Below are 24,538 nucleotides of genomic sequence, written 5' to 3' on the forward strand. Positions count from 1 at the left end.
TATGTATTAAAAAAAGCATATATGTAATCATGATGACGCGAAACATAACGGAATCGGGCACCGTCAGTGAAGAGAGACGGAGTGTGGCGTTAAAGGCCTCCGTTTACTTTCTGCCAACTGCTGCAGCTGACAACTCAACACTCACAAACTCTTTCGCTTCGCTCTGATCCAAAAGACGATGGAACCTTTTCGTTGATTCCTTCTAATTTTCGCACTTTCCTTCTATTTTTCCCGCACTTTCTCGCCCTCCAAGCGCTCTGCGTAAACCCTAAAATGGCGTCGGAATCCACCGAAGAGGACAAATCCTGGGAGCAGGTTCTCCGCCGCATGCTCCCAGCCGGCGCTCCGCTCCCGGACGAGGAGCACCTCGACTACTCCATCGCTGTTGAGTACGAAGGACCTCCGGTTGCATACGACGTTCCCAAGGTCGATCCGCTCGAAATCGGCACCGCCGCCTCCGGCGTCGCCGTGCCGATTCGCACGGCTTCAATCGTGTCGGATCACAACGCGTCGGCCTCAATTCCGGTGGCCATGCCTGTGCATCCGCGGTTCTCGCGGTTCGGCCGCGTCCGCAACGGCGGTTTCGACCGCCCGCCGCCGCCGCCGCAGAAGAGTCCGGTGGAGAGCCGGAGGTCGTCGTCGGTCTCCAGGTCTCAGTTGCAGTTCGATTCGCACAGCGGTGAGGTGGTTTATCGATCCGATTATTCCGGCGAGATGAACGTCGACGACGGAGCAAGCTCAGCCTCGGAGGTGTCTGCTCAGCACTCACCGCCGAATTCTGCTCCGGTGCCGCGCGGCGGCTCCGGAGCGGGTAAACGTCCGACGACTGTGACGTTTCATACTCCGAGGGACTCCGAGGACGACGACGGCGATGATTTTCCGTCGCCGCGGTCTGTTGCAACGTCGCCGGTGGGCGCGTCGCCGTCGCGGAATAAGAAGCGGTGGATTTGTAGCAGATGTGGAAATAGTAACAGGTTGAAAGAGAAGGAAGCGTGTTTGGTGTGTGATTCAAGGTATTGTAGTAACTGTGTGCTGAAAGCGATGGGGTCTATGCCCGAGGGAAGGAAATGCGTGAGTTGCATTGGGAAGCCCATTGACGAATCGAAGAGGCCAATTTTGGGGAAGTGTTCTAGAATGTTGTCGAAAGTGTGTAGTTCTTTGGAGATAAATCAGATTATGAAGGCTGAAAAGGAATGTCCTGCTAATCAGCTTCGGCCGGAGCAGCTTATTGTGAATGGAAGGCAGCTGAGGCAAGAGGAGTTGGCTGAGATTCTGGGCTGCTCTATCCCTCCTCAGAAGTTGAAGCCCGGGAGGTATTGGTATGATAAGGATTCTGGACTTTGGGGCAAGGTGAAAATGGAAAACTACTAACAACTTTGATGCTTCAATATGTAGTGTTTTGTGTTTCTATTAGTGTTTGTCCTTGGTTTTATATAGAGAATACTTTGATTGGATTGGTTTATTGTTTTTCTGAATTTGGTTGTGGCGGATTGATTTCAGGAGGGAGAGAAGCCTGATAAGATAATTAGTTCAAAGCTTAATATTGGAGGCAAGCTTCAAACGGATGCGAGCAATGGGAATACTAGAGTCTACATGAATGGCCGTGAAATAACAAAGATTGAGCTTAGAATGTTAAAGGTAACCGGATCAATAATCATGTTTCTACTTTCATCTGGGTTGGATTTGATTCTGAATGAAATAGTTGAACATAGAAGTTAGTAAATGTACTAGAATCTAGGCTACAATGCTAGATAACAACTTCTTTAAATGAGCATCAATGTTTTCTATGCCTGGGCTTCAACTAAGGTTGTATGTGAAGTACCATGTGGCAACCCTAATTGATTGTTGTAGTGCTTCACAAGTTTATACACAATTGGTTATCTAAGGAAAAAACACAAATGAATACAGACCCGTGTTATTATCAGTCAACTTATGGCCAACTTTAGGTGTTTGGATTTTACTTGTTTTTAATCAAATTCTTGCCAAATACTATTCATATCAAGAAAAAACGGCATTACCTAAATTACTATCTGTGCTGGGTAAAATATTAGAGATCGTAGATATTAACCATGGACATGCATCAATTTCTTTTCTTAGCAGTTCCTCTAAAATTAAGAGAAAATATTTCAAGCATTTAAGCTTACCTGATTATTAATGGTACTATAAGTCTAGAGTCACGTGTGTCTTAAATTTTTAATACAACCATAACTTCTACTTGTTGACAGGATTTGATGTATAAAGAATTCATTCATGGTTTTTACAATGGCCCTTCAATTTTTGTTGTTGTTTTGGTTTCATATATTTGTCCTGAAATGTCTGTTTTCTCATATTGTACCTAAAATGTCTGTTTTCCCTAACTTTTTTGTTTTCCTGCTCTCTTTTGCGTCTGCTTCTTATTCTGCGCATCAGTATATCTTTTAAAAATCTATGCTTGCCAAAGCAACTTAAGATCTTGTGTAGCTTGTCTTGAAAGGAGCACTGCAAGGGCCTTTCAGTAGACAGTTCAGCTCCCTCTTTTAAATGCATTTAGGCCATCTCAAGTGAAAATCTTGATTTTTTTCTTCGTCATCCCTACTGACCCAATCGTATACCATTAAGCTCTTGTGTTTCACTTTGTAATGCCTTTATCATCTCATTGATTTGTTTGTGATTTGTTGGTTATCATTTCAGCTGGCAAATGTTCAATGTCCACGAGATACCCATTTCTGGGTTTATGAAGATGGATCTTACGAAGAAGAAGGGCAAAATAATATCAAGGGGAACATATGGGGAAAGGTTCTCTCTTATCTGATAATAGCATACACTTCTGTTCAATGTAGGCTTAAAAGTGTATCTCTTCTTGATTTGGTTTTTTATACAATATTAGTTTGGTTTATGGTAGGCAGGCGTCCACTCGTTTCATTTGTTCATTATTCTCATTGCCTGTACCTCCAACTAATCCTCCTGGGGTCAGAGATAACTCAACTAACTATTCAGCAAGATCTGTGCCTGAATATTTGGAGCAAGGTAGAGTTCAGAAACTTTTGTTGTTTGGCATGGAAGGGTCCGGAACAGCCACACTATTCAAACAGGCATGTTTATTTCCTTTATCTTTCACTTCTTCCGTCTCTCTCACCCTCTGTCTCGTTATTGCATGTATTCATACCTTTTGTGCTTATTAACTTTTAGCCTGGCTGGTTTGGATTCAATATCGTTGGCTTTCCCTTTTTGATGGGTAAAGGACTTTAGTGAAGAGTCATAGTTTATGTTCTTGATTCATTGTGCAATGGAGGCTGGTAGTGATGTAGTTATAAGTTGACTATTTTCTTAGGAGTTTAGATATATATACACGTGCTCAACCACACTCTCACAAACATACGCTGTATAGCTGTGTATTTGCTTAAGTATGCATGATACATGCATGCATGTACCAATAGTTCTTTATATTAATGTTCTGTGTACTTGTCAGATTCATATAATGTACCAATGAATACCCATTTATGCATGTTTGCAGAATTCAAACGTACTAAGAAATTAGGTGTATATTTAAACAAGAAGTTATATGCTTTCAAATCTGTACGTCACAACTTATGGATAATGGAAACCACCCAACCTTGCCTTATTTCTTCGTAGTGATTTCTCTTGTGCTCATTATGGATGGCTTTTTTAGTGTACACGTGGCAGGAGATAATTTTTCAAAACTGCATAATTTTAGCCTACATTGTTATGACACATTTTAGTGGGAACAGGCTTTTATTCTTGTTATTGTAATTATAACACATTTTCTTTTTGATATCTATTATTTTATCTATTAACCTGGCGTTAAACTGTTAATGGTGTGTTACTGATTGTTTTATATTTCTCATTTTATCATTTCCCTATCTGTGGAACAGGCCAAGTTTTTATATGGAAACAAGTTTTCTACAGAAGAATTACAAAACATCAAGCTTATGATTCAGAGCAATATGTACAAGTATCTCAGCATTCTACTTGAAGGACGAGAGCAGTTTGAAGAGGAATCTCTGGCAGAGAGAGAATCTACTTCATTAGAAGGTGAAGGATCTGGACAAGTACCAGGTATAATTTTACTTTCCTTACATCTTTCATAGTTTGCCGGGACTGTTTCTCTTTAAGTTGAAGTGCCACTTGCTTTCTATTATTTTGTGGTATTTATTATTAATGTCAAGTCACTAAATATTGGTTTTCATTCAGAGATCGTGAAAGAATGATATAGTAGTGAAGCTTTTCACATGTGTTCTGTATACTTAGGCATCCTATCATTTGTTCCGTCCATGTTGATTAGCTATATTTCTTTTGTTCTATATATGTATATTGTATGATCATACAGAGTGACGCTTAATGCTTTTAAAAATTCCATAACGTTTGTAACATATGCATTTTGTATTTTTCACTCTCACTTATTACCTACTAGAATGATGCTTTTGTTGTATTTCTTATGCTCACTATATCAATTCATTTGTCATTCTTTCATGGTTTGTCTTAGATTGTTGTCCAATTGGAACATTTAATGAAGAACGCCTAGTCCCCTTGGGGAGTAGGTAACGAAATAATTGCTTTATGTTTCCCATATTTGACCCAAAAAGGTAATTTCTGGATAAAAACAGTATTTGATTCTGTAGTGTTATACTAAATGTTGTCTGCAATTTTGGTCCAATGTGTAATAAATTCATTATTTGTTTTTAAGATGTTAAGCTTCATCAAATATAATTTTGTACGGCAATACTAACATTTCCATAGACAATCTAAACTATTTATAGCAACTACCACCAAGGCTCATTTCATTCCTTGGGTCAATAACGTGGATAAATTGGCACCATTTGGGGCTCTGTCCAAAACCTAATTTTCATCAAACCATTTAAGTAAGGTCCTTGTCAATGGTCACTAGCTATCTTTGAGAGAGTTCTTTTTCCTTGCCCATTGACAACTACAAGGCAATTCATCTATGTTTTGACAAGTATAATGGATCATTTGTCCTTTTAAGAAACAATTTTCAAGTTAGATATAGTTACCGCATCAATTTTTCCCTTTGTGGATGATACAATTTGATAATCTTTTTTGTGACATCAGTGGAAAAGCTACAGTTCTGTTGGTGAATGAATCTAATTGTAAATTTAATTTAGCAGAGACAGCAGCTGATGAAAACAAGCCTTGTATTTATTCAATCAATCAAAGATTCAAGCACTTTTCTGACTGGTTACTGGATATTATGGCAACGGGAGATTTGGAGGCCTTCTTCCCTGCAGCAACACGTGAGTATGCTCCTATGGTAGATGAGATCTGGAGAGATCCTGCTGTTCAGGAAACATACAAGCGGAGAGAGGAATTGCATAATCTTCCTGATGTTGCTAAATATTTCTTGGATCGGGTATGACTCTACTATTTCATTTTTTACTATTTTGTCTTGATAAGTATCTAGTGGTGTTGTTTTGTATATTTATTTGCAATTGAACTGTTAATTATGTCTACGTTGCTATTTATGTTTATCCTTTACAAACATTATTTTTCCATTTCCATTCTGAAGTTAATTCAAAGTGGCTGGCAACATTGTCATTGTTTTGCCAAACTACTGTTTCTCCTTATATGTCAGTAAACTTTAAAAATACGCAAGAGATGCAATGTAACATGTTCCATTTCAATACCAAAGAGTGCTAGTATTGTTAATGTACACTATACTTACCTAACATAGAAACTATTGACCATTTTGAGCTGGTAGTTATTTTTGTAAATTTTTCTTTGCCATTTGAGAGTTGAGACCAATGGGAGTTTTACCTGTAATTTAATTATTAAATTAATTATGCTTTCTATAAGTCTTGAAGCTTGTATGCTCTTTCATCATTGTTTACTGGCCCTCATTATATAGATATATACCTAATGATAGGGACCATATTTAGTTACATACAAGTAGGGGCCCGTTAAAGCCCAATGATCTACATATGGGGCATGTTTCCAGTTTTCTCTTTTTGTATTTTCCCCTACCTTGTTAAAATGATACAATTTCCCTTGGTGGATAGGAATTGTTCCTATCACATACACACAAATATCTATGGAACATTAAACTACATTGCATAAGAGAAAGTATGGAAACAATAGTGGCTTCCATATTGATTAGCAAAAGCGTAAATTATCCTATCAAAAGATTGAGAGTAGAGTAGCAGATGTTATTAGTTCATATTTTCAGTTATTTATGATTTGTGTAAATGTTTAGATATCTGTAGATTTATATGGGTATCTAGATGTCTATCTAATGAACATGTATGTATTTTTGTGCAACTCCAATGAAAAGTTATCTACTAGTCTCTTAATGCATGAATTGATATCTCTCTCTTAATGCATATTTAAATATTTTATAATAGTATTGCCATCATGGAAACACTTGCAGTAAGATATCCACCATCTTTGTGGTTGCTAAAGTTTATATGGACGGAAGATTGAGAACCGTACCTTCAAAAGAATACTTTTAAAGTACGGTGTAAAATTTAAATTATGGATCATGACTCCTTGTCTATCTAAATTTGGCTCATATAATAAATGTTAGTCTTTCACTTTTATATGCTGTTATCAAGATGTCTAATCATATGTGATCTTGCATACGCAATAGGAATATTATGTGCATATTCATATTTAAGCTTCTAATTTTATTGGTCTTGCTTTTGTACTCTTGATTTTTCATATTTTGCTGGCTAATATTTTTAAAAACAATCTTAAAATGTATTGGCTTTCATCACGTGCTTCTGTTATCAAGAGGTGTACTTATATGTGATCCCGCACAGGCAATAGAAATTTCGAGCAATGAGTATGAACCTTCTGATAAGGATGTATTATATGCCGAAGGAGTCACTCAGAGCAATGGTCTCGCTTTCATGGAGTTCTCATTTGATGATAGGAGTCCAATGTCTGAGATATACAGTGAAAACCTCAATTGCCCTCCTCCCTTAACCAAGTAAATCCATCTCCTTTTCTCTTATTTTACAAAATCTTCTGAAAATGTTTTTGACACTGTTATTGACTCAGATATCAACTGATTCGCATAAATTCAAAGGGACTGCGTGATGGTTGCAAATGGTTGGAAATGTTCGAAGATGTGAGGGCAATCATATTTTGTGTTGCCCTGAGTGACTACGACCAGATGTGGCCTAGTAGTACAGGTCAGCTTCGAAACAAACTGCTGGCAAGCAAAGATCTTTTCGAGAGTCTGGTGAAGCATCCCTGTTTTAAAGATACCCCATTTGTGCTTCTCCTAAATAAATATGATGCCTTCGAAGACAAGATAAACAAAGTTCATTTATCAACTTGTGAGTGGTTTGGGGACTTCTGCCCCGTGAGACCCCATCACAACAATCACGCCCTAGCGCACCAAGCATACTACTATGTGGCTGTGAAGTTCAAGGAGCTTTATTATTACCTAACTGGTCAGAAGTTGTTTGTGGGGCAAACTCGAGCTCGGGAACGCACGTCTGTGGATGAGGCATTCAAATACATAAGGGAAATCATCAAATGGGACGATGAGAAGGACGATGATGTATATGAAATGAACCAAGAAGAGTCTTTTTGCAGTACAGAAATGAGTTCTTCACCATTCGTCAGACAGGAGTGACCCAACCTTTGGTAATCCTTCGAGACTCAACCATCTTATTTTTGGATAGAAACTCATCGCTCCCAACAATTTGTAGGAGCATTGCATTTGTGAAGGTCAGGGAGGTCAATTGGGTGAGGTGTGGGGTATGTTGTTTTGTTGTTTTTGTAGGATCTTTCCCAAACAGGTCCAGAATTATTTTTGCCCCTTCATAAATAAGCTAATTTGATTGAGAGGTTGTAAATTCAGAGGTGATTTGTTCTCTGTACAGCTTATATTGACAATATTGTTCAGCTTAATTTGAAAAATAAAAAATAAAAAATAGGTATTTTTTTATACCGTCCATTTTTTAACGACCATATATCACTAAATATAAAATACTAACTTTACAAAGATCTGGGTGTTAAAAAAAGATTCAATTTACGAAAAACTTAAGTTCTTTTAACTTATGAAGATCGTTTGAGTTATGATTGATGTTTATTAGGAAAGTAAATGAGTTAAGCATATTGAAATTATGATTCAACTTGCAGTTAAACAGTTCTTTTATAACTAGTACGATGCCTCCGCACCAATAATGACTTGTTTTGATTAGTTAATGAATGGCCATAAAGCCAACTGAGTTCGATCAAATGAAAATTCTTTTTTATGCACCCAATAAATGATACATAAATTCAAAATGAAGACAGGTTTCTTAATATTTTAATGCAAAGGGTGAAAGGAATAATATCAATATGCCACAAGAAAATTAAAAATTACTCATCTCAATTCTTATTTAAAATTTTTAGAATCGTCAAACTTGCACTAAATTGAATATGTCTTCTGCGTTTTCTAACGGAAAAAATGTTATTAATAGGACCTTAAAATAAGTACATGACCTAGAAAATATAAAACAAAACAAAAAAGCCTACTGGTATGTTACATTGGCATGACTTTCCAAAAATCAAATAAAACGTTGGTTCCTTTTGTCTTGGGCCTTCTATGTATTGTCTACTGATCTGTTTCTTCCTGCACCTCCATAAACTTTTGATATTTCAAAAATATCTCTCTGTAGTATTTCGAATTACGTAATCTGAAAGTTTTTTTCTAAATTTATAATTAACTTTCGGATTATATAATTTGAAAGTCTTTTTTCAATATGTATGATTAGTTTTCAGATTACATAATTTGGAATTTAAATTAGCTTTCGGATGATGTAATCCAAATTTTTTTTTTCAAAGGTGTGTCCGGATTACATAATCCGGAAGCTACTCTCAATTTCAGACTTCTGAATTATATAATTCGAAATACAATTTTTTAAAAATATATTATGAATTACATAATCTGTAAGTTATTTTTGAAACCAAAATTAATTTCTAAAATATGTAATTCGAAATATGGGATGGTAAAAATAAGATAAAAAAATATGATAAAAAAAGTATTTTCATATTTTGTATAGGGTGACAGAAGAATATATAGAGGTGCAGGAAGAAATAGTCTTGTCCACTTGATTTTGTTTTTGAAGAATTTAAGAACGACCCTTGTCGTTTTGGATTTATCACTTGTAGGATTTGTTTTATTTATCATTCGAATAATAATTTCACATGTAACACAATTTGTCATCTAAGTCTAATAATCAAATTTTCAACAATACAGCATCATCACCATTTGACTTCAATTTAAACATAACCTTCCTACCAATTTCTTCTATACTATCATAACCTAATTTAAATAAATGTTAAGTTTCCTTAACTAAGAATGTCATGTTCTTCAAGAAATTTAATCGATAAAGAAGAGATGCTTAGATATCCTCTATGTTGATTCCAGGAAACCAAACCTAGCAAAAACAAATACGTTACTAACTAATGAAAATTCACTTTTCTCTCAAACGATAATACATCGAACAAAATGAGTATTGGTGAGGATATCTGTGACTCGTAATCTAGAGAATTGTTATTGTGGATTTTCGATTATAACTAGGAGTTGTTTTGTGTGTATTATGTTTTATCCTCTTTTATTTTCTTTTCATGTATCTTTAATAATTGGTTTGTTGTTATGTATAGTCTGATGGTCTTGAATAGGTTGGCCTGACCATTTTCTGTACAAGAGTTGAGACACCTTAAAGTGTCTCATTTTATTTTATTTGTTCTTTGCTGATAAAAAAACAAATAAAAAATAGAAATAATGTAAAATCTAATAAAAAAATAAAAACTTAACTTTTATTTTTATGTAGTCACCATAAAAAATAATTTATAATCTAAAATAATTAGTAGTTAAAATCTTAGTAGTTACTATTAAATATCAAGTTAAAAATATTTTATAAATTTATATTAATATAAAAATTATTTTAGATACTAATAAATTTTAGTTTATAAAATAGTATTTAATTTAATAAATATAAAAATTAATTATTTTTATTTCTAAAATTAGTTATTATTTATAATGTTTTGTAATGTTAGTTATCTCTTAGTTTGTGCTTCAAAAAGAAAAAATATATAATCATCCATTGAAGAGAGAAATTAGGGGATTTGAGTTTTTAAAGAAAAAATCATTTCATAGAAAATGAAAAATAAAATTGTTGTAGTTTTTATATATAACCTTTTTCACTTCAAATTCAATTATCATTCTTGACGTTTATAAAGTATTCGGAGAGAAATGTGTATTTGAAATTACTCTAAGGTTGTAATCTTTAAAAACTAATTTTAAGGAATTAAAATAAGTTTTATAAAGTTTATGATTTAAGATTTAGAGTTTATGATATAAATTTTAATGTTTGAAATTATATTTAAATTTATTTTTTAAAACTCAAGGATCAAAATCATAATTATCTTAAATTTCAGAAACTAAAAAAAAACATAATAAAATTATTTTATTGTACACATTTTTTTCTAGAAACAAACTTAAAATAACATTACACGTTACTGAAAAATTAATATAACACAGTTGATTGGAAAATGCAAAGCATGAGATGACTACTCAATTGTTTGATTTAATTATAAAAATAATACTTTACTTTAATAAATGGGCACAACAAAATTAATTTCATAAATAATCATAATTGATTTTTGGTAGAAATCACAAAATTTTCTACCAAGAAGTTACTATAGTAGACTTTTATGATATATAATGCACGTTAGAGTTTTTCTGTTATCTATATTTATTTTTCAGTTTTTTTTAGTAGGAAGACTTATTGATTCTTTAAAATGTTTGTAGTCTTGTAATGTGTCTAATTAAAAAAGCCATATCATTTTATACATGAAAATATATATATATATATATATATATATATATATATATATATATATATATATATATATAACACTGTGAAGAAAATCGTGAAATAGAAATCAATTTTAGTGACTAAATTAGAGACTATTTTAGAGACTAAAAATATTTTTAGTTTCTAAATTAGTTTCTATTATTGTTAAATACTTTCTAAATTAGTATCTAATTAACTATCAAAATTTTAATAATCAATTATTTAGATTTTAAATTTAGTATAAAAAATTTTGGAGAAAAAAATACCATGAAAGAGAAAAGTGAAGAGAAATGAGATAAAAATATAAAATTTGTAAATGATTTGATTGAAGCGATAGATAAAAAATATTTTTTAATTACTAAATTTTAAGATTACTATTTTGCCCTTGTAATTTTGTTAAAATTACCCACATTTCGTTAAAACATTATTGTTGTACTATCGGCAAACTCACTTGGACTGAAAAATAACTACGAATTATATAACATTGCCAATACACATAAAAATGTAGATTATTTTCATAAAATTAAATTGAAATTAAAATAAATATTCTTTATATTATTATTATCATTAGTTTATGAATTTATTTGAATTGTTATTATTCTTAATTTTGTTATTATTACTTTTATTAATATTATTACCTTATAATTTTATAATTTTTAATATTTTATTATTATAATTGTTATTTATTATTTTACTATTATTTTTATATATTATTACTATTTTATGAACTCATTTTGATTATTATTATTATTTTAAGATTTTACTAATACTATTACTTATGATTTATAATTATAATTATTATTATTTCATAAATTTATTTTGATTATCATTATTATTACTAATTTTTATTAATAATATTATTAGTTTACTATTATTATATACATTTATATTATTATTATTTAAATATTTTGATTTTGATTTTTATTATTATTTATTATTTTTATATTATATTGTTATAATATGTATAATATATTATAATGTGATCAATTATATTTGTTTAAAGAATTCTGTAGTAGTAAGGATAAACTGGTAATTTTATCTTTTTCGTTTGGTTTTTGTCCCATTTCGGATGAGTTGGAACATCCTTCTTTCCACGAGAACAATATTCCTCTACAAACAAGCACAACGTAAAGTTAAAGTTTCTAATATGATATATGAGATTTCTTAAATCTTCTATACCTATATATAAATAAATATAAATGGGATTTTATTCTAATTTTTTTATATTATATTATATTTTATTATTTTTAAAATATGAGAGAAGATATTTGTTATTTTGTGAGTAATTTTAATTTTATATCTCAAAAGGATAACAGAAAAGATAACACTATTTTTAAATTAAAAAAAATTAAATTCAAAAATTTTATATTTCTAGAATTTAAAATTTTTTGAATTCAAAACTAAATATTGTAAAGTGAGACTTGTTGAGAAGCATTTCACAATTGCATCTTTTTCTCCCGCTCATCTTGACTTTTATCACATCAAACATCTTTTTCGTTTTCTATTTTCATATTCGAAATTCAAAGTATGAGAATGCGTTGTTTCCTTCAAGGAGCACGAAACCAACCAGTAAGTTTTTCAATTATAAAGTAGAAGATGAAAATGCAATGTTTGAATTTGCTTTTCTTTTTCATTCATTTATGCATGTCTTTGGCATTGTATGAGATGACAATATTGTTATTATTGTGTTGACACCAATAACGTCATAAAATACACTTAGGCAACAATTTAATCAAACTTATAACATAAATATTAAAGAATAGTAGAATTTTGTTCATTGAATAAAAATTTGAAAGGAAAAAAATGTACCAGATAAAAGTGCGACGGTGGGAGTGAAAAAATGTTAGTCTATGAGAAAAAGAGGGATTAAGGAGAAAAATGGGAGGTGCGTTAGTTTATGAGCGAAAGGAGTGAGAAAATGGATCAGGAGAGGGAAGAACAAACAAACAAACGAACGCTTACGTTTTCGGATTTGATTAGGAGGGTTAATTATAAGGGTGGCGGTGATGGAGAATATGGAGGGAAGTGGTTGACGGTGGTAGTAAAGGTAAGAACGATTTAACTAAGTCTCTCTGTGGGTCTAAGACAAAGAAAAGAAAAACATATTTCATTATATGTTCTTCTTTTGTATATAACATTTTTCATGAATTTTTTATTTATTACTTAATGATGTCTCATGTATCTATACCTATCTATACCTATATATAAAGGGATTCTCCTCTTTAACTTTCTCAATTTTTTCTCTATTTTATCCTTATATAAATATTTGATTTTATATCATTATTATAGACATTGCGTCATTTCCTATTTTGTCAAAAATTTTAAAAATTTAAATTTTAAAAAATTTCAAATTTTCAAACCCTAAATCAAATTTCCTATTTGATTTCAAAAAAAAAAATCAAATTTTTTAAAAAATTCAAATTTTCAAAATAAAAATTCAAATTTTTAAAAAATTTAAAATTTCAAAATTTTTAAAGTTTTATTAGGTAAAAAATGGAAACAAAATTTTTATTTGAAATATTTTATAAAAAGTGTATGTCAAAACAGTTTTCAAATTGATTTAAGAAACACTCTTACTCTTTAACCCCTATTGGATTTGAATATCTTCACTTTGCATAAACCCACGTACCCACTCTACTTCTCACTTTCTTTTCTGTACCCTACTTCCCATCTTTCTTTTCTCTTTCCTTTTTTTTTTTTTATGTAAAAGCATACTTTCATTCTCACTTCTCTTTCTCTTTCTATGTTTGGATTAATTTTTGTGAAACCCAAATTTGACCTTTGTCTTATGAAATTGTAAATGAAGTTTGTGACTAGATGGATGGGAAGGACTTAACAAAAGGAGTTGCGGGCACCATCACAACAATCGGTAATTTTCTTTATGTGCATTTCAATTTGTGAAACACTAATTTGACATTTTTCTTATGAAATTGTGATTGAAACATGTAACTAGAGGTATAAGAACTACTTAACAAAAGGAGGCAAAGGGTAAGTGATGAAAATCCTTTATCATAAGACGTTTTCTGAAAATAATTTTATGGATTTAAATAAAATCATACAGAACGCTGACTAAAATATATTCTCATTTCCTCATATTTTACGGAAAAGTTACTTTCAATGTGATTTACTTATTCCCAATCTTCAAACAAGGAGAAACTCAGTTAGAAGAATGTAAAAAGAGGAAGATACTGAACCCCAAGACACTATTTTCCGTGCGTGTTCCTATAATTGTCGTGCTTACCCCCAAGCGCAAGGTTCCAATGCAAAGGAACATTGTTAAGAGTGGTGTGTAATCTGGATTCCGTGCGTGTTGCATCATTGAAAAAAAAGTTGCATACGCTTCTACATCCACGAAAGAGTGTAGGTAAAGATTGGTATTTTTCCTATTTTATCCTTATATCAATATTTGATTTTATTTCATTATTATGGACATTACGTCATTTTCTATGTTTTTAAAAAAAATTAAATTTAAATTTTAAATTTTTTTCAAATTTTCAAAACCTTTTCGAAAAACTTCAAATTTTAAATTTAAAAAAAAATTCAAAATTTTAAATTTTAAATTTTAAATTCTTTTAAAGATATTAGGTAAAAAAATGGAAACAAAATTTTTATTTGAAATATTTTATAAAAAATATATGTAAGAATAGGTTTCAAATTGATTTAAGAAGCACTCTTACTCTTTAATCCTTATTAGATATGAATATCTTCACTATGCATAAACTCAAATACCCACTCTATTTCTCACTTTCTTTTTTGTACCCTACTTCCCATTTTCTTTTCTCTTTCCTTTTTCATGTAAAAGCATACTTTCATTCTCACTACTCTTTCTCTTTCTATGTTTTGATTAATCTCTGTGGAACCCTAATTTGACCTTTATCTTATGAAATTGTAATTGAAGTTTGTGACTAGATGGATGAGAATGACTTAACAAAAGGAGTTGCGGGCACCATCACAACCATCGGTATATGTGCATTTCAATTTGTGAAACACTAATTTGACATTTTTCTTATGAAATTGTGATTGAAACATGTGACTAGAAGTATAAGAAGGACTCAACAAAAGGAGACAGAGGGTAAGTGATGAAAGTCCTTTATCATAAGACATTTTCTGAAAATAATTTTATGGATTTAAATAAAATCATACAGAACACTGACTAAAATATATTCTCATTTTCCTCATGTTTTACGGAAAAATTACTTTCAATCTGATTTACTTATTCACAATCTTCAAACAAGGAGAAACTTAGTTAGAAGAACGTAGCAATAGGAAGATATTGAACCTCAAGGCACTATTTCCCGTGTGTGTTCCTATCATTGTCGTGCTTACCCCCAAGTGCAAGGTTCCAATGCGAAGGAACATTGTTAAGTGCGGTGTGTAATCTGGATTCGGTGCGTGTTGCATCATCGAAAAAAAGTTGCATGCGCTTCTACATCTACGGAAGAGTGTAGGTAAAAATTGGTATTTTTCCTATTTTATCCTTATATCAATATTTGATTTTATTTCATTATTATGGGCATTGCATCATTTTCTATTTTTTAAAAAAATTTAAAATTTAAAATTTAAAATTTTTTCAAACCCTAAAAGCCTTTTCGAAACACTTCAAATTTCAAAAAATTTTAAAATTTCAAAATTTTAAATTTAAAAAATTGTTAGACCAATTTGATTATGTACTTCAAGGTGATCTTGGAATTGAAAGAAAATTGGAGAGATGGAAGAGAGAGAAAGAGGAGAGCATAGAGACTTAATGTGTTTATTTAGGGGATTTACAAATAAACATTATCAATTTCATTATCATTTCATAGATTTTGAGACTTTGGATTGTCTCATCAGAAGGCGAACCTTTCCAATAAGGTTGCGCTTTAGTAACTTCACGCTACCCACACCTCGCTTTAAAAATTGAGGATAAATTTTTGGTTTATTGCTTAATGGTGTCGCATGTGTTATATGATCAAAATAAAAAATGCAGAAGAAAAACAACTTTTACATTTTATTTTATTTTAAAGAGTTACATTATTTAGATTTCCCTCCGACATTCATAGAGGGTCCAAATAAATCTTAGTCTAGTTATACGTATGGTAAAATCACCATAGCTTCCACCAAAATGAATCTTCCTTCAAGTTGCTCAAAATAGGGAAATCCTATTCCTGTCATTCAACCAACCTACTACCTCTGGGTGGATCTCTTTGTAGCCACTTCAAGTAAGTTCACGTCTTCCAGAATATCTACATATATAAATTTGTTTTAAAGAAATAGTCCAGAACCTGATGTAAAAAGGGTGTTTTTCCACAAATTTTTGTTGCAAGATAAAAATTAAGAGGCAATCAATGACATTAATTGTTTCTCCACTTCTCCCCAGTTCTTAACTTTGGTCACCAGAGGGTGCTCTTCGGTAGATTCGCTCTTGCATTAAGGATATGAATTTTCATAATAAAAAAGTAGGACTCTAATTCTAACATTAGCACACTCTAAGGCATATCACGTGTTATCATCAATAAGAACCTTGACATTTAAGGACCTACAAATTTATGACTTCGGTCTTGACACACCATCAAAAGCAAAGTGGTTACCAAAGTTTTCCTGGACTGTTTCATGAGATTCACTTTGGTAACCACTTTGTTCTTGATGGTTGTCAATATCGAAATCAGAAATTTGTAGGTCCTTAAATGCCAAGGTTCTTATTGATGATAACCTGTGATATGCCTTAGAATGTGCTAATGTTGGAATTAGAGTCCTGCTTTTTTATTATGAAAATTAATATCCTTGGTGCAAGAGCGAATCTACCGAATAGCACCCTTTGGTGACCAAAGTTAAGAACTGAGAAGAAGTGGAACAACAATTAAATGTCATTGATTACCTCTTAGTCTTTATCCTGTGACAAGAATTTGTGAAAAATCACCCTATTTACATCAGATTCTAGACTATGTGTGTAAAACATCTTTATATATATAGATATTCTTGAAGACGTGAACTCACTTGAAGTGGTTGACATTTATACAAAATCTTAAGTTCTCAATCTTTCAAAGTATTTATTCTAAGCTGGATCTCATCAATATTTGTTCCCCAACTTACGGGTGACTGACAAATGATATGGATACAAAACTTCTAAAAGGAAGTTAATTTTTTTTTTCTAATTCTTAGCTATTTCTTTTTTACTTATGTCTAACCTTTAATTTGTGTTTTCTTATTCTAGTCTTTGTTGGCTTTTATTTTACATTATGTCTTTTTAATTAGACTTAAAATAAATGTACTCCTCGGACTTTTTGCTTTGATCTAAGCAAGGAAAAGAAAATAGAAGAAATATTTTTTCTCGTATCCTTTGCTCTTTGTCTTCCTTTTTCTTCATCTTATCCCAGTTCTTCATTTCTAACAATTTTACATTATTATACATAAATAAAAAAATATGTTTAATCTTTTAAAATTTGTTTACAAACCTAAAAAAATATTTCACGATAAAATAAATTTATAAATATACGCCTAGAATCAAATACTATTAAAGATGTGGGTCTAAACCTAAAATAGATCTCTCTCATTCAAGCAGGCAAAGTTCATATTTTAACTTTGGACACCTAACTTATATCATTTAAGATGAAGCCTAACTTGACCCATCTTCTTAGAAGAAAATTCAATATTGATTAATGAAATTAAAAACCTAAAATCCTTCTTTGAATACTCAATTTAATAAATACATTAAAAGTTAAATATATTTTTCATTATACTATAACACTAAATTAGTTTTCGTTTATACTCCAAAAACTTTAGATTTTTTATATATTTATACTAATAAAATTATTGAAATGTATTTTCTACGTGAAAAACTTAAAAAAAAATTCTATTACAGAAAAAAACATATTTACACCATATATTAATTCATATACACACAAAATTATCTCATTTCACAAAACTGAAAAAAAAATTGTAAACTAAAGATGATTATTTTTTTCACACTAAAAAAAATAATGAAATAGAAACTAATTTTAGAAAAAAAAACAATTAGTTGTTATAATGACTAAATTAGAGACCATTTTAGAAACTTAAAAAAAATTGATTTCTAAATTAGTTCATGTTATTGTTTTAAATAGTTTATAAATTAGTATCTAATTAGCTACCAAGGTTTTAACTACTAATTATTTAGATTCTAAATTTGATAACAAAAACCTTGGTAGCTAATTAGATACCAATTTAGAAACCATTTAACAATAATAAAAACTAATTTAGAAAACAAAATTTTAAACTAACTATTTTTCGTCTCTAAAATTGGTTTCTATTTCATGATCTTCTTGTAGTGTCAGTATCCAGTCTAAGTGCCACTCATCAAGCTAATTATTAATTAATTTGTTTTTTTTTTCAAAGAAGATGGTGGTTCCATTATCGCCGGCAGAAGAGTGATTGTATTTTTCTGACTCCATTTTCATACCTAACAAGGGTCACCCATGCTTACTTTCAATTCCTTATCTCTGATAAATAGATAATTAATAAACACAAGACAATTCAATATAGTACAATATCCTAGTCAACACCACCTTAAATTTTAATGTGGTTACTCATCTTGCACACAATTATTAAACTTCATTATAGATCCCTGCATGCAACAATGGAGAAGAATCTGCATTAAATAAACCCCAAAAAGTTACACTGTTTTTGGTAGTTAGGTATAATATGTGAGGCCTGTGATTAGGTTTGTTGGGTCGGATTTAGAATTTAAAGTGGTAACCTAAATTTTTCTTAAGGTCCAAAGTAAATACTAAATAGTATAAAGTTGACAATAACATAGTTGTCTCATGTGGCTGCACCATGTTACCTCACCTAAGTTTGGGAAACTATTGGCTGTAACATGTCTCCTCAACTACTTAAACCACCATGTCATGTCACAGTCAACTGCTTATAAATGTGTGTTTGAATCATCATTTACAAACTTCACTTTAGATTATTTCCATTTCATCAAATTCTCTTTTTAATGGAGGTTCAATTTTAAATGTAGCTAATTAGAATTCAAGATAATACGAATTTTAAAGTATATATATCGTTTAATATTTAGAGATCACATAAAAAAAAAATTAACTAAGATTTATAAAATGCACATTGTATTAGTTTTAAGAAGTAAACTTTAAGCTTAATTTAATTTTACAAAATTATTCAAAAAAATGAATTTTAAGTTTAATTCAATTCTACAAAATTATTCGAAAAAAATAAATTTTACGTTCATTCACTAGTATAACAATGGTATTTAATGACAATTAATGTTGTCCATCAAAATACGATGACATTTTTGTTATTACGGTAAAAATATAGGCATTGGTCCTCCCTATAACCTCTGTTTATACTCAGTGCGAACTAACATCGGTTATAAAGAAAAACGTCGTCTATTTGAAAAGAATAGACGTTGATTCCTTTTATAATTCGCGTCTATTTAAAAGAGGTACTATCATATACACTAATTTTAGTGAACAACCATCATCCATGATTTTTAATTTTTTTTTAAATAAAAGCTTTCATGTTAGGCATCACTATGTAACTTAAGATCTCAGTTAGGCTGACACCTCAAGTAACAACAATCATTTGTCATTACTTGAAAAAAGTATTATTAAAAAAACAAAAATATGAAAGGATTAGACTAAAACTCATATATTAACAAAATTGATACATAGGTAGACTATACATATTTATAAAGAATTCTAAAAACAGACAAGATGAAAACATATTATACCAATGAAAAGATTATTTTTAAAATCTAATTTAACTTTATAAAATTGATATAAAAACTAAATTTTATATTTATTTATATATTATAATTTAATTATATGGAGGTGAAATTTCCAAGATAATACTAAAATACTTTTTTTTTCTGAATCAAAAGGAAATCTAAACGTTTTGAAATTATTTTGTGAGAATTAAGTTTTGTGTAAATTCTCATCCCAATGCAAAAGTCAAGTTGAATTGCATGGTTTGAAGGTGTCAAGAATGAGTTTGGTAAAAGAGATACCAACGTGTTCTTTCTTTCACCTCTTGTTGCCATCCTCATCTTCTACCTATTCAATCACCCTCTCACATTTTATATACAGAAAGGGTCAAACAAATAATACTTCTTTTTTTAAATAAAAATCAAACAAAAGATAAATTATCACTTTGATCTTGAATTAATTTCAAATGCTCTCGTGTCAGTTTCTAGATTGAAAGAAAAATATATATATAAAAAATCAATAATGAAGTTATAAAAATTAAAAAAGTGTGATTAAAGTGTTATTTAAGATTTATTAAAATAGAATTGTGCCCCAAAATCACCGTTTCTATTTAACTTGTTTTCTATATTTTTTTTGTCACAGTTTGACTCCTATTGCCATGCTAACTCATTTCTAATTTTCAGGACTTAGATTCATATATTATATTGGATTTGGACCTTCTCTAATATAAAATTAATAATCTTGTATTTTTTTAATTTCCGATTACTAATATATCTATTATTTATTCAAACAACATCGAAATCTTCAAATATTTTGTAATTCTGCAGAAGGATTCCAGCAATGGTATTTTAAGAATATTTCATTCAATTAATTAATTTACTGAAAAATGCACTACCTGCACGACATAATTTATGTACCATTAAGTAGTTTAAAATATTTCATTTTTCTGTAGTTCAAATTTGTAAATAATTTATTCATTTTTATTTGTCTTTCTAGAATTTTAATGACATATTTATTATTATTGTTGCTGTTATATTCTTAGCTTTTACAATAACTTTATAAGTAATTAACACATGTATTTACTTGTTAGATAGAGAGATGAGTAAAATAATAAAAATGTATAATTATTTTATAATGTTATTGTATGAATAGGAAAAATATTTTTTTCTTTTTAAATGTGTCTGATGTTCTCCGTAATACTGTATCCCATCTCGAACACTAAGGAGGGGATACAAGATACTTCGATGCTTAAGTTTGGATTTAGTATAGGATGAGTAAAAGTAATAAATATTTTTTAATGATGCACACACTACAAGAAAATCATGAAATAGAAACTAATTTTAGAAAACTAAAAATAATTAGTTGTTATAATGACTAAATTAGAGAGTATTTTAGAGATTAAAAAAATGGTTTCCAAATTAGTTTATATGATTGTTAAATAGTTTCTAAATTGGTATCTAATTAGCTACCAAGATTTTGATTACCAATTATTTAGATTCTAAATTTGGTAAAACAAAATTTGGTAGCTAATTAGTTAACAATTTAGAAACCATTTAACAAGAATAGAAACTAATTTAGAAACCACAAGTTTTTTAGTTTCTAAAATGATCTATAATTTAGTCATTATAATAATTAATTATATTCTGTATCTAAAATTAGTTTATATTTCATGATTTTCTTGTAGTGGTGTCTTTGTCTTGTGTGTAGTGATATTTATAGGATCCTAATAGACGACCTGTGTTAGGATAGACTGCAAAACTAATCTGAATGTTAAAAATAAGATTTTGTATATTTGATGAGGTTAATTGTGACACACAGAATATTAGTTGTTGGTTCCATAACAATCAGACTCGATCACATCATCTGTGTGATGACATTCAGTATTGATACCGATGTTTCATATATTATTATTATTATCATTTTATTTCTTAGTTATTGTAAAAAAATATTAAAAGACGTAAAAAAAATAATGGAGAAAGTAATAATGTAATTTTATTAATCGGAATATTTTAATTAAGAAAACCTTAGAACTTTCCGTTAGAATTAGAACTATGACTTAAGAAAGTTGCAGGCCAAAAAGAATGGCGTTTATGTGAAGCATATGTTGATTGAAACGGAAAGAAAATTATTACACAATTGACTAGGAGTTTTATTGCATCATTTAATTAAATGCACATACATAACTATCAATATCAATATAAATATAAATTATTATATTATGGTCTATATCAAAGAAATAAAAAAAAATGGTGATATTAAAAAAATCTTATATAGTTTAATGGTCATGTGACCACTAATGATTTCATATAATGTTTATTCTTAACCCTTAAATTAGGGTTATCACCTCATGACAAACAAATTAGCTTATAATCAAACATTTTTTCTGTAATATATTTATTAGATAATACTATAAATTTTATAAATAGTCCTCAAAGAAACTTAAATATTTGATCATTTTTAATCTCAAATGTTATTCTACAAAATTAATTACTTTTTAATCTTCACATGCTTTATTAATATCTTGCATTCAAGTAAAACAAGATATTAAATTAAATTAAATGAAAAAATTAGTAGATTATGAAGAGATCTTCAATATAATTAATCACTTCTATTAAACAATTAGTTTCTTATGGAATATTCTTCTTCCTCTGTTATTACAAAGTATTGATAGTTACATAGTTTTTTATACATGAAAAATCTTAGTGAAATGCCCACACTGCCAATTCTTTCAGAATTGGTCTATTTCGTGTATAAAAGATTCATTTCATAATTTATTTTGATTTCTTTTAATGTATATATAATTTAGTTTTCAAATTTTACTTACTTCATAATAAACATTTATTTTTTAATATGAAGTTGAGTAATTATAAAGACTAAATTTATCATAAAATTGATTTTTTTTTAAAGTTTTGATAATGAATATGAGTATAATTATTGCAAGTTTAATGAGGCTAATTGAACTTTAATTTCAAAATTTGAGGGCACGAAAGAAAAATAAAATTGCGGGTAGCATAATAACAACGTAGGTGTTGTGTTTGTCTAATTTCCTAGTAGAAAGCGTGTGTCACCGAGTCTACACCAAAACAAAAACAAAAACAAAAACATTGCGTTTCTTGAGTCTTCTGATTTTTTGTTTCTTTTACCCGTTCTTCCCTTTTGACGGTTATCTCTATTCTCATTTTTTCTTCAAATCTTCAATGGTCAATATTCAAATCCTAACTCCTTCTTCCTAATATGCAACAACACATTAATTCTCTCTCTTCAATTTGAATGCTTCTCTCTTAGAATACTATTTTCTTGAGTCTAACTTTGAACACACTGATTCGTGTGTATGAAACCAAGGACCCTGACCCTGTACTTATATATCACAACTCACACATGAGACATGACATATCTATGTGTGTGTCTGTGATTCTCTATAATATAAATACACGAACAAACCCTTTTGAAGATCATTGAATACTTCTCATCAAATTTGAAAAATTTGATCACCAAAAGCTCAAATCACGTTACAGAAACAGTTTTGGCTTCTTTGATCAGGTTGCTAGAGATGGTGTTGGGATGGAGAAGGAGGAAGGGAAACAGCAAGCAGAGCAGAGGTGGGAAACCCGTGATGGAGGTGGTGGTTCCCAACCACTTCAGGTGTCCAATTTCTCTTGACTTGATGAAGGATCCTGTGACACTGTCAACTGGGATCACCTATGACAGGGAGAATGTGGAGAGGTGGTTTGAAGAAGGGAACATCACATGTCCTGTTACCAACCAGGTTGTGAGGAACTTTGACATGATTCCAAACCATTCTCTCAGGATAATGGTCCAAGATTGGTGTGTGGAGAATAGGCAACATGGGGTGGAGAGGATTCCAACACCAAGGATACCGATTAGCCCAATTGAGGTTGCTGAGCTTCTGATGCAAGTGAAGGACTCAGCAAGGGTTTTGGACCAATATGGTTGCCTTGAATTGCTGCAGAGGATGAAGAAGTGGGGTGGGGAGAGTGAGAGGAACAAGAGATGCATAGTGGATAATGGAGCACCTGTGGCATTGGCTTCGTCCTTTGATGCATTTGCCAATGACTCAGTGGAGAGAAATGTGGTGGTTCTTGAGGAGATTTTGTCAGCTCTGAATTGGATGTTTCCACTTCAATTGGAGGCACACAAGTCCTTGGGATCTCTGGCTTCTCTGAGTTGCATGGTTTGGTTCTTGAAGCACCAAGATCTCTCAGGGAAAGAGAAGTCCATTGTGGCATTGAAGGAGCTTCTTTCCTTTGGTGATGTGCAGCATGTTGAGGCCTTGTCACAAATTGAAGGGGTGAATGAGCTCTTGGTGGAGTTAATCAACAAGAGGGTTAGCTCAACCATCACAAAGGCCTCATTGAGGGTGGTTTGGTACTTGGTCTCATCCTCTTCCAATTCCAGTGAGAAGATGAAATTGGCATTTGTTGAATTGGGTTTGGTTTCTTCTTTGCTTGACATTCTCATTGACTCAGACAAAAGCAGGTATGAGAAGGCTTTGGCCATTTTGGACTCTCTGTGCAGCTGTGAAGAAGGAAGGAACAAAGCTTGTGGGAATGACCTAACAATTCCTCTTTTGGTGAAGAAAATCCTTAGAATTTCACCTTTGACCACAGATTATTCTGTGTCTGCCCTTTGGAAGGTGTGCAAGTTTGGAGAAAAAGATGAAGGAAGAACCCTTCTTGAGGCCCTTCAAGTTGGTGCCTTTCAGAAGCTCTTGTTGGTGTTGCAAGTTGGTTGTGGTGATGAGACTAAGGAGAAAGCAACAGAACTTCTGAAATTGATGAATCCTTACAGGGCTGAATTGGAATGCATAGACTCAGATTACAAGAATGTTAAGAGATCATTTTAACTTTATTAGGGTGCTTCTTGTTTCTCTATTGGAAGTTTTGTCTGTGTAAATTTTTTTTGCTATTGGATCTCTACAATCTGTGTCATGGCATGGGATTCCAAGAATCCACAAGTAGATAGGGAAATAGAATTTATTCTTTTTGTATATCACAATAATAGTGATAATGACATATTCATATCTTGGATCAA

The 24,538-nt window shown here is 30.8% G+C and overlaps 2 protein-coding genes across 9 annotated transcripts; both read left to right on the forward strand.

Moving 5' to 3' along the window:
* Window positions 1-46: 46 nt before the first annotated feature.
* LOC137837910 (extra-large guanine nucleotide-binding protein 3) lies at window positions 47-7,909 on the forward strand. 8 transcript variants are annotated; one of them, XR_016520439.1, is made up of 8 exons: window positions 47-1,350; window positions 1,501-1,638; window positions 2,671-2,775; window positions 2,882-3,071; window positions 3,873-4,056; window positions 5,121-5,365; window positions 6,771-6,940; window positions 7,012-7,909. XR_016520439.1 is itself a non-coding variant. In XM_068647088.1 (8 exons), the coding sequence occupies exons 1-8, from the start codon at window positions 274-276 to the stop codon at window positions 7,592-7,594; spliced, it is 2,685 nt and encodes an 894-aa protein (XP_068503189.1). In that variant the 5' UTR covers window positions 47-273; the 3' UTR covers window positions 7,595-7,909. The 8 variants fall into 8 exon arrangements, 4 of the variants coding, with proteins under 4 accessions (XP_068503189.1, XP_068503188.1, XP_068503190.1 ...); XR_016520441.1 differs by having other exon boundaries at window positions 7,040-7,909; XR_016520438.1 differs by having other exon boundaries at window positions 5,124-5,365.
* Window positions 7,910-22,687: 14,778 nt separating this feature from the next.
* On the forward strand, window positions 22,688-24,538 carry LOC137837911 (U-box domain-containing protein 21). The gene has a single exon (XM_068647090.2). It carries the CDS (start codon window positions 23,037-23,039, stop codon window positions 24,348-24,350), a length of 1,314 nt encoding a protein of 437 aa, XP_068503191.1. The 5' UTR covers window positions 22,688-23,036; the 3' UTR covers window positions 24,351-24,538.

This window comes from Phaseolus vulgaris, chromosome 4 (genome assembly GCF_051622355.1).
Source record: "Phaseolus vulgaris cultivar YP4 chromosome 4, ASM5162235v1, whole genome shotgun sequence".
NCBI lineage: Eukaryota > Viridiplantae > Streptophyta > Magnoliopsida > Fabales > Fabaceae > Phaseolus > Phaseolus vulgaris.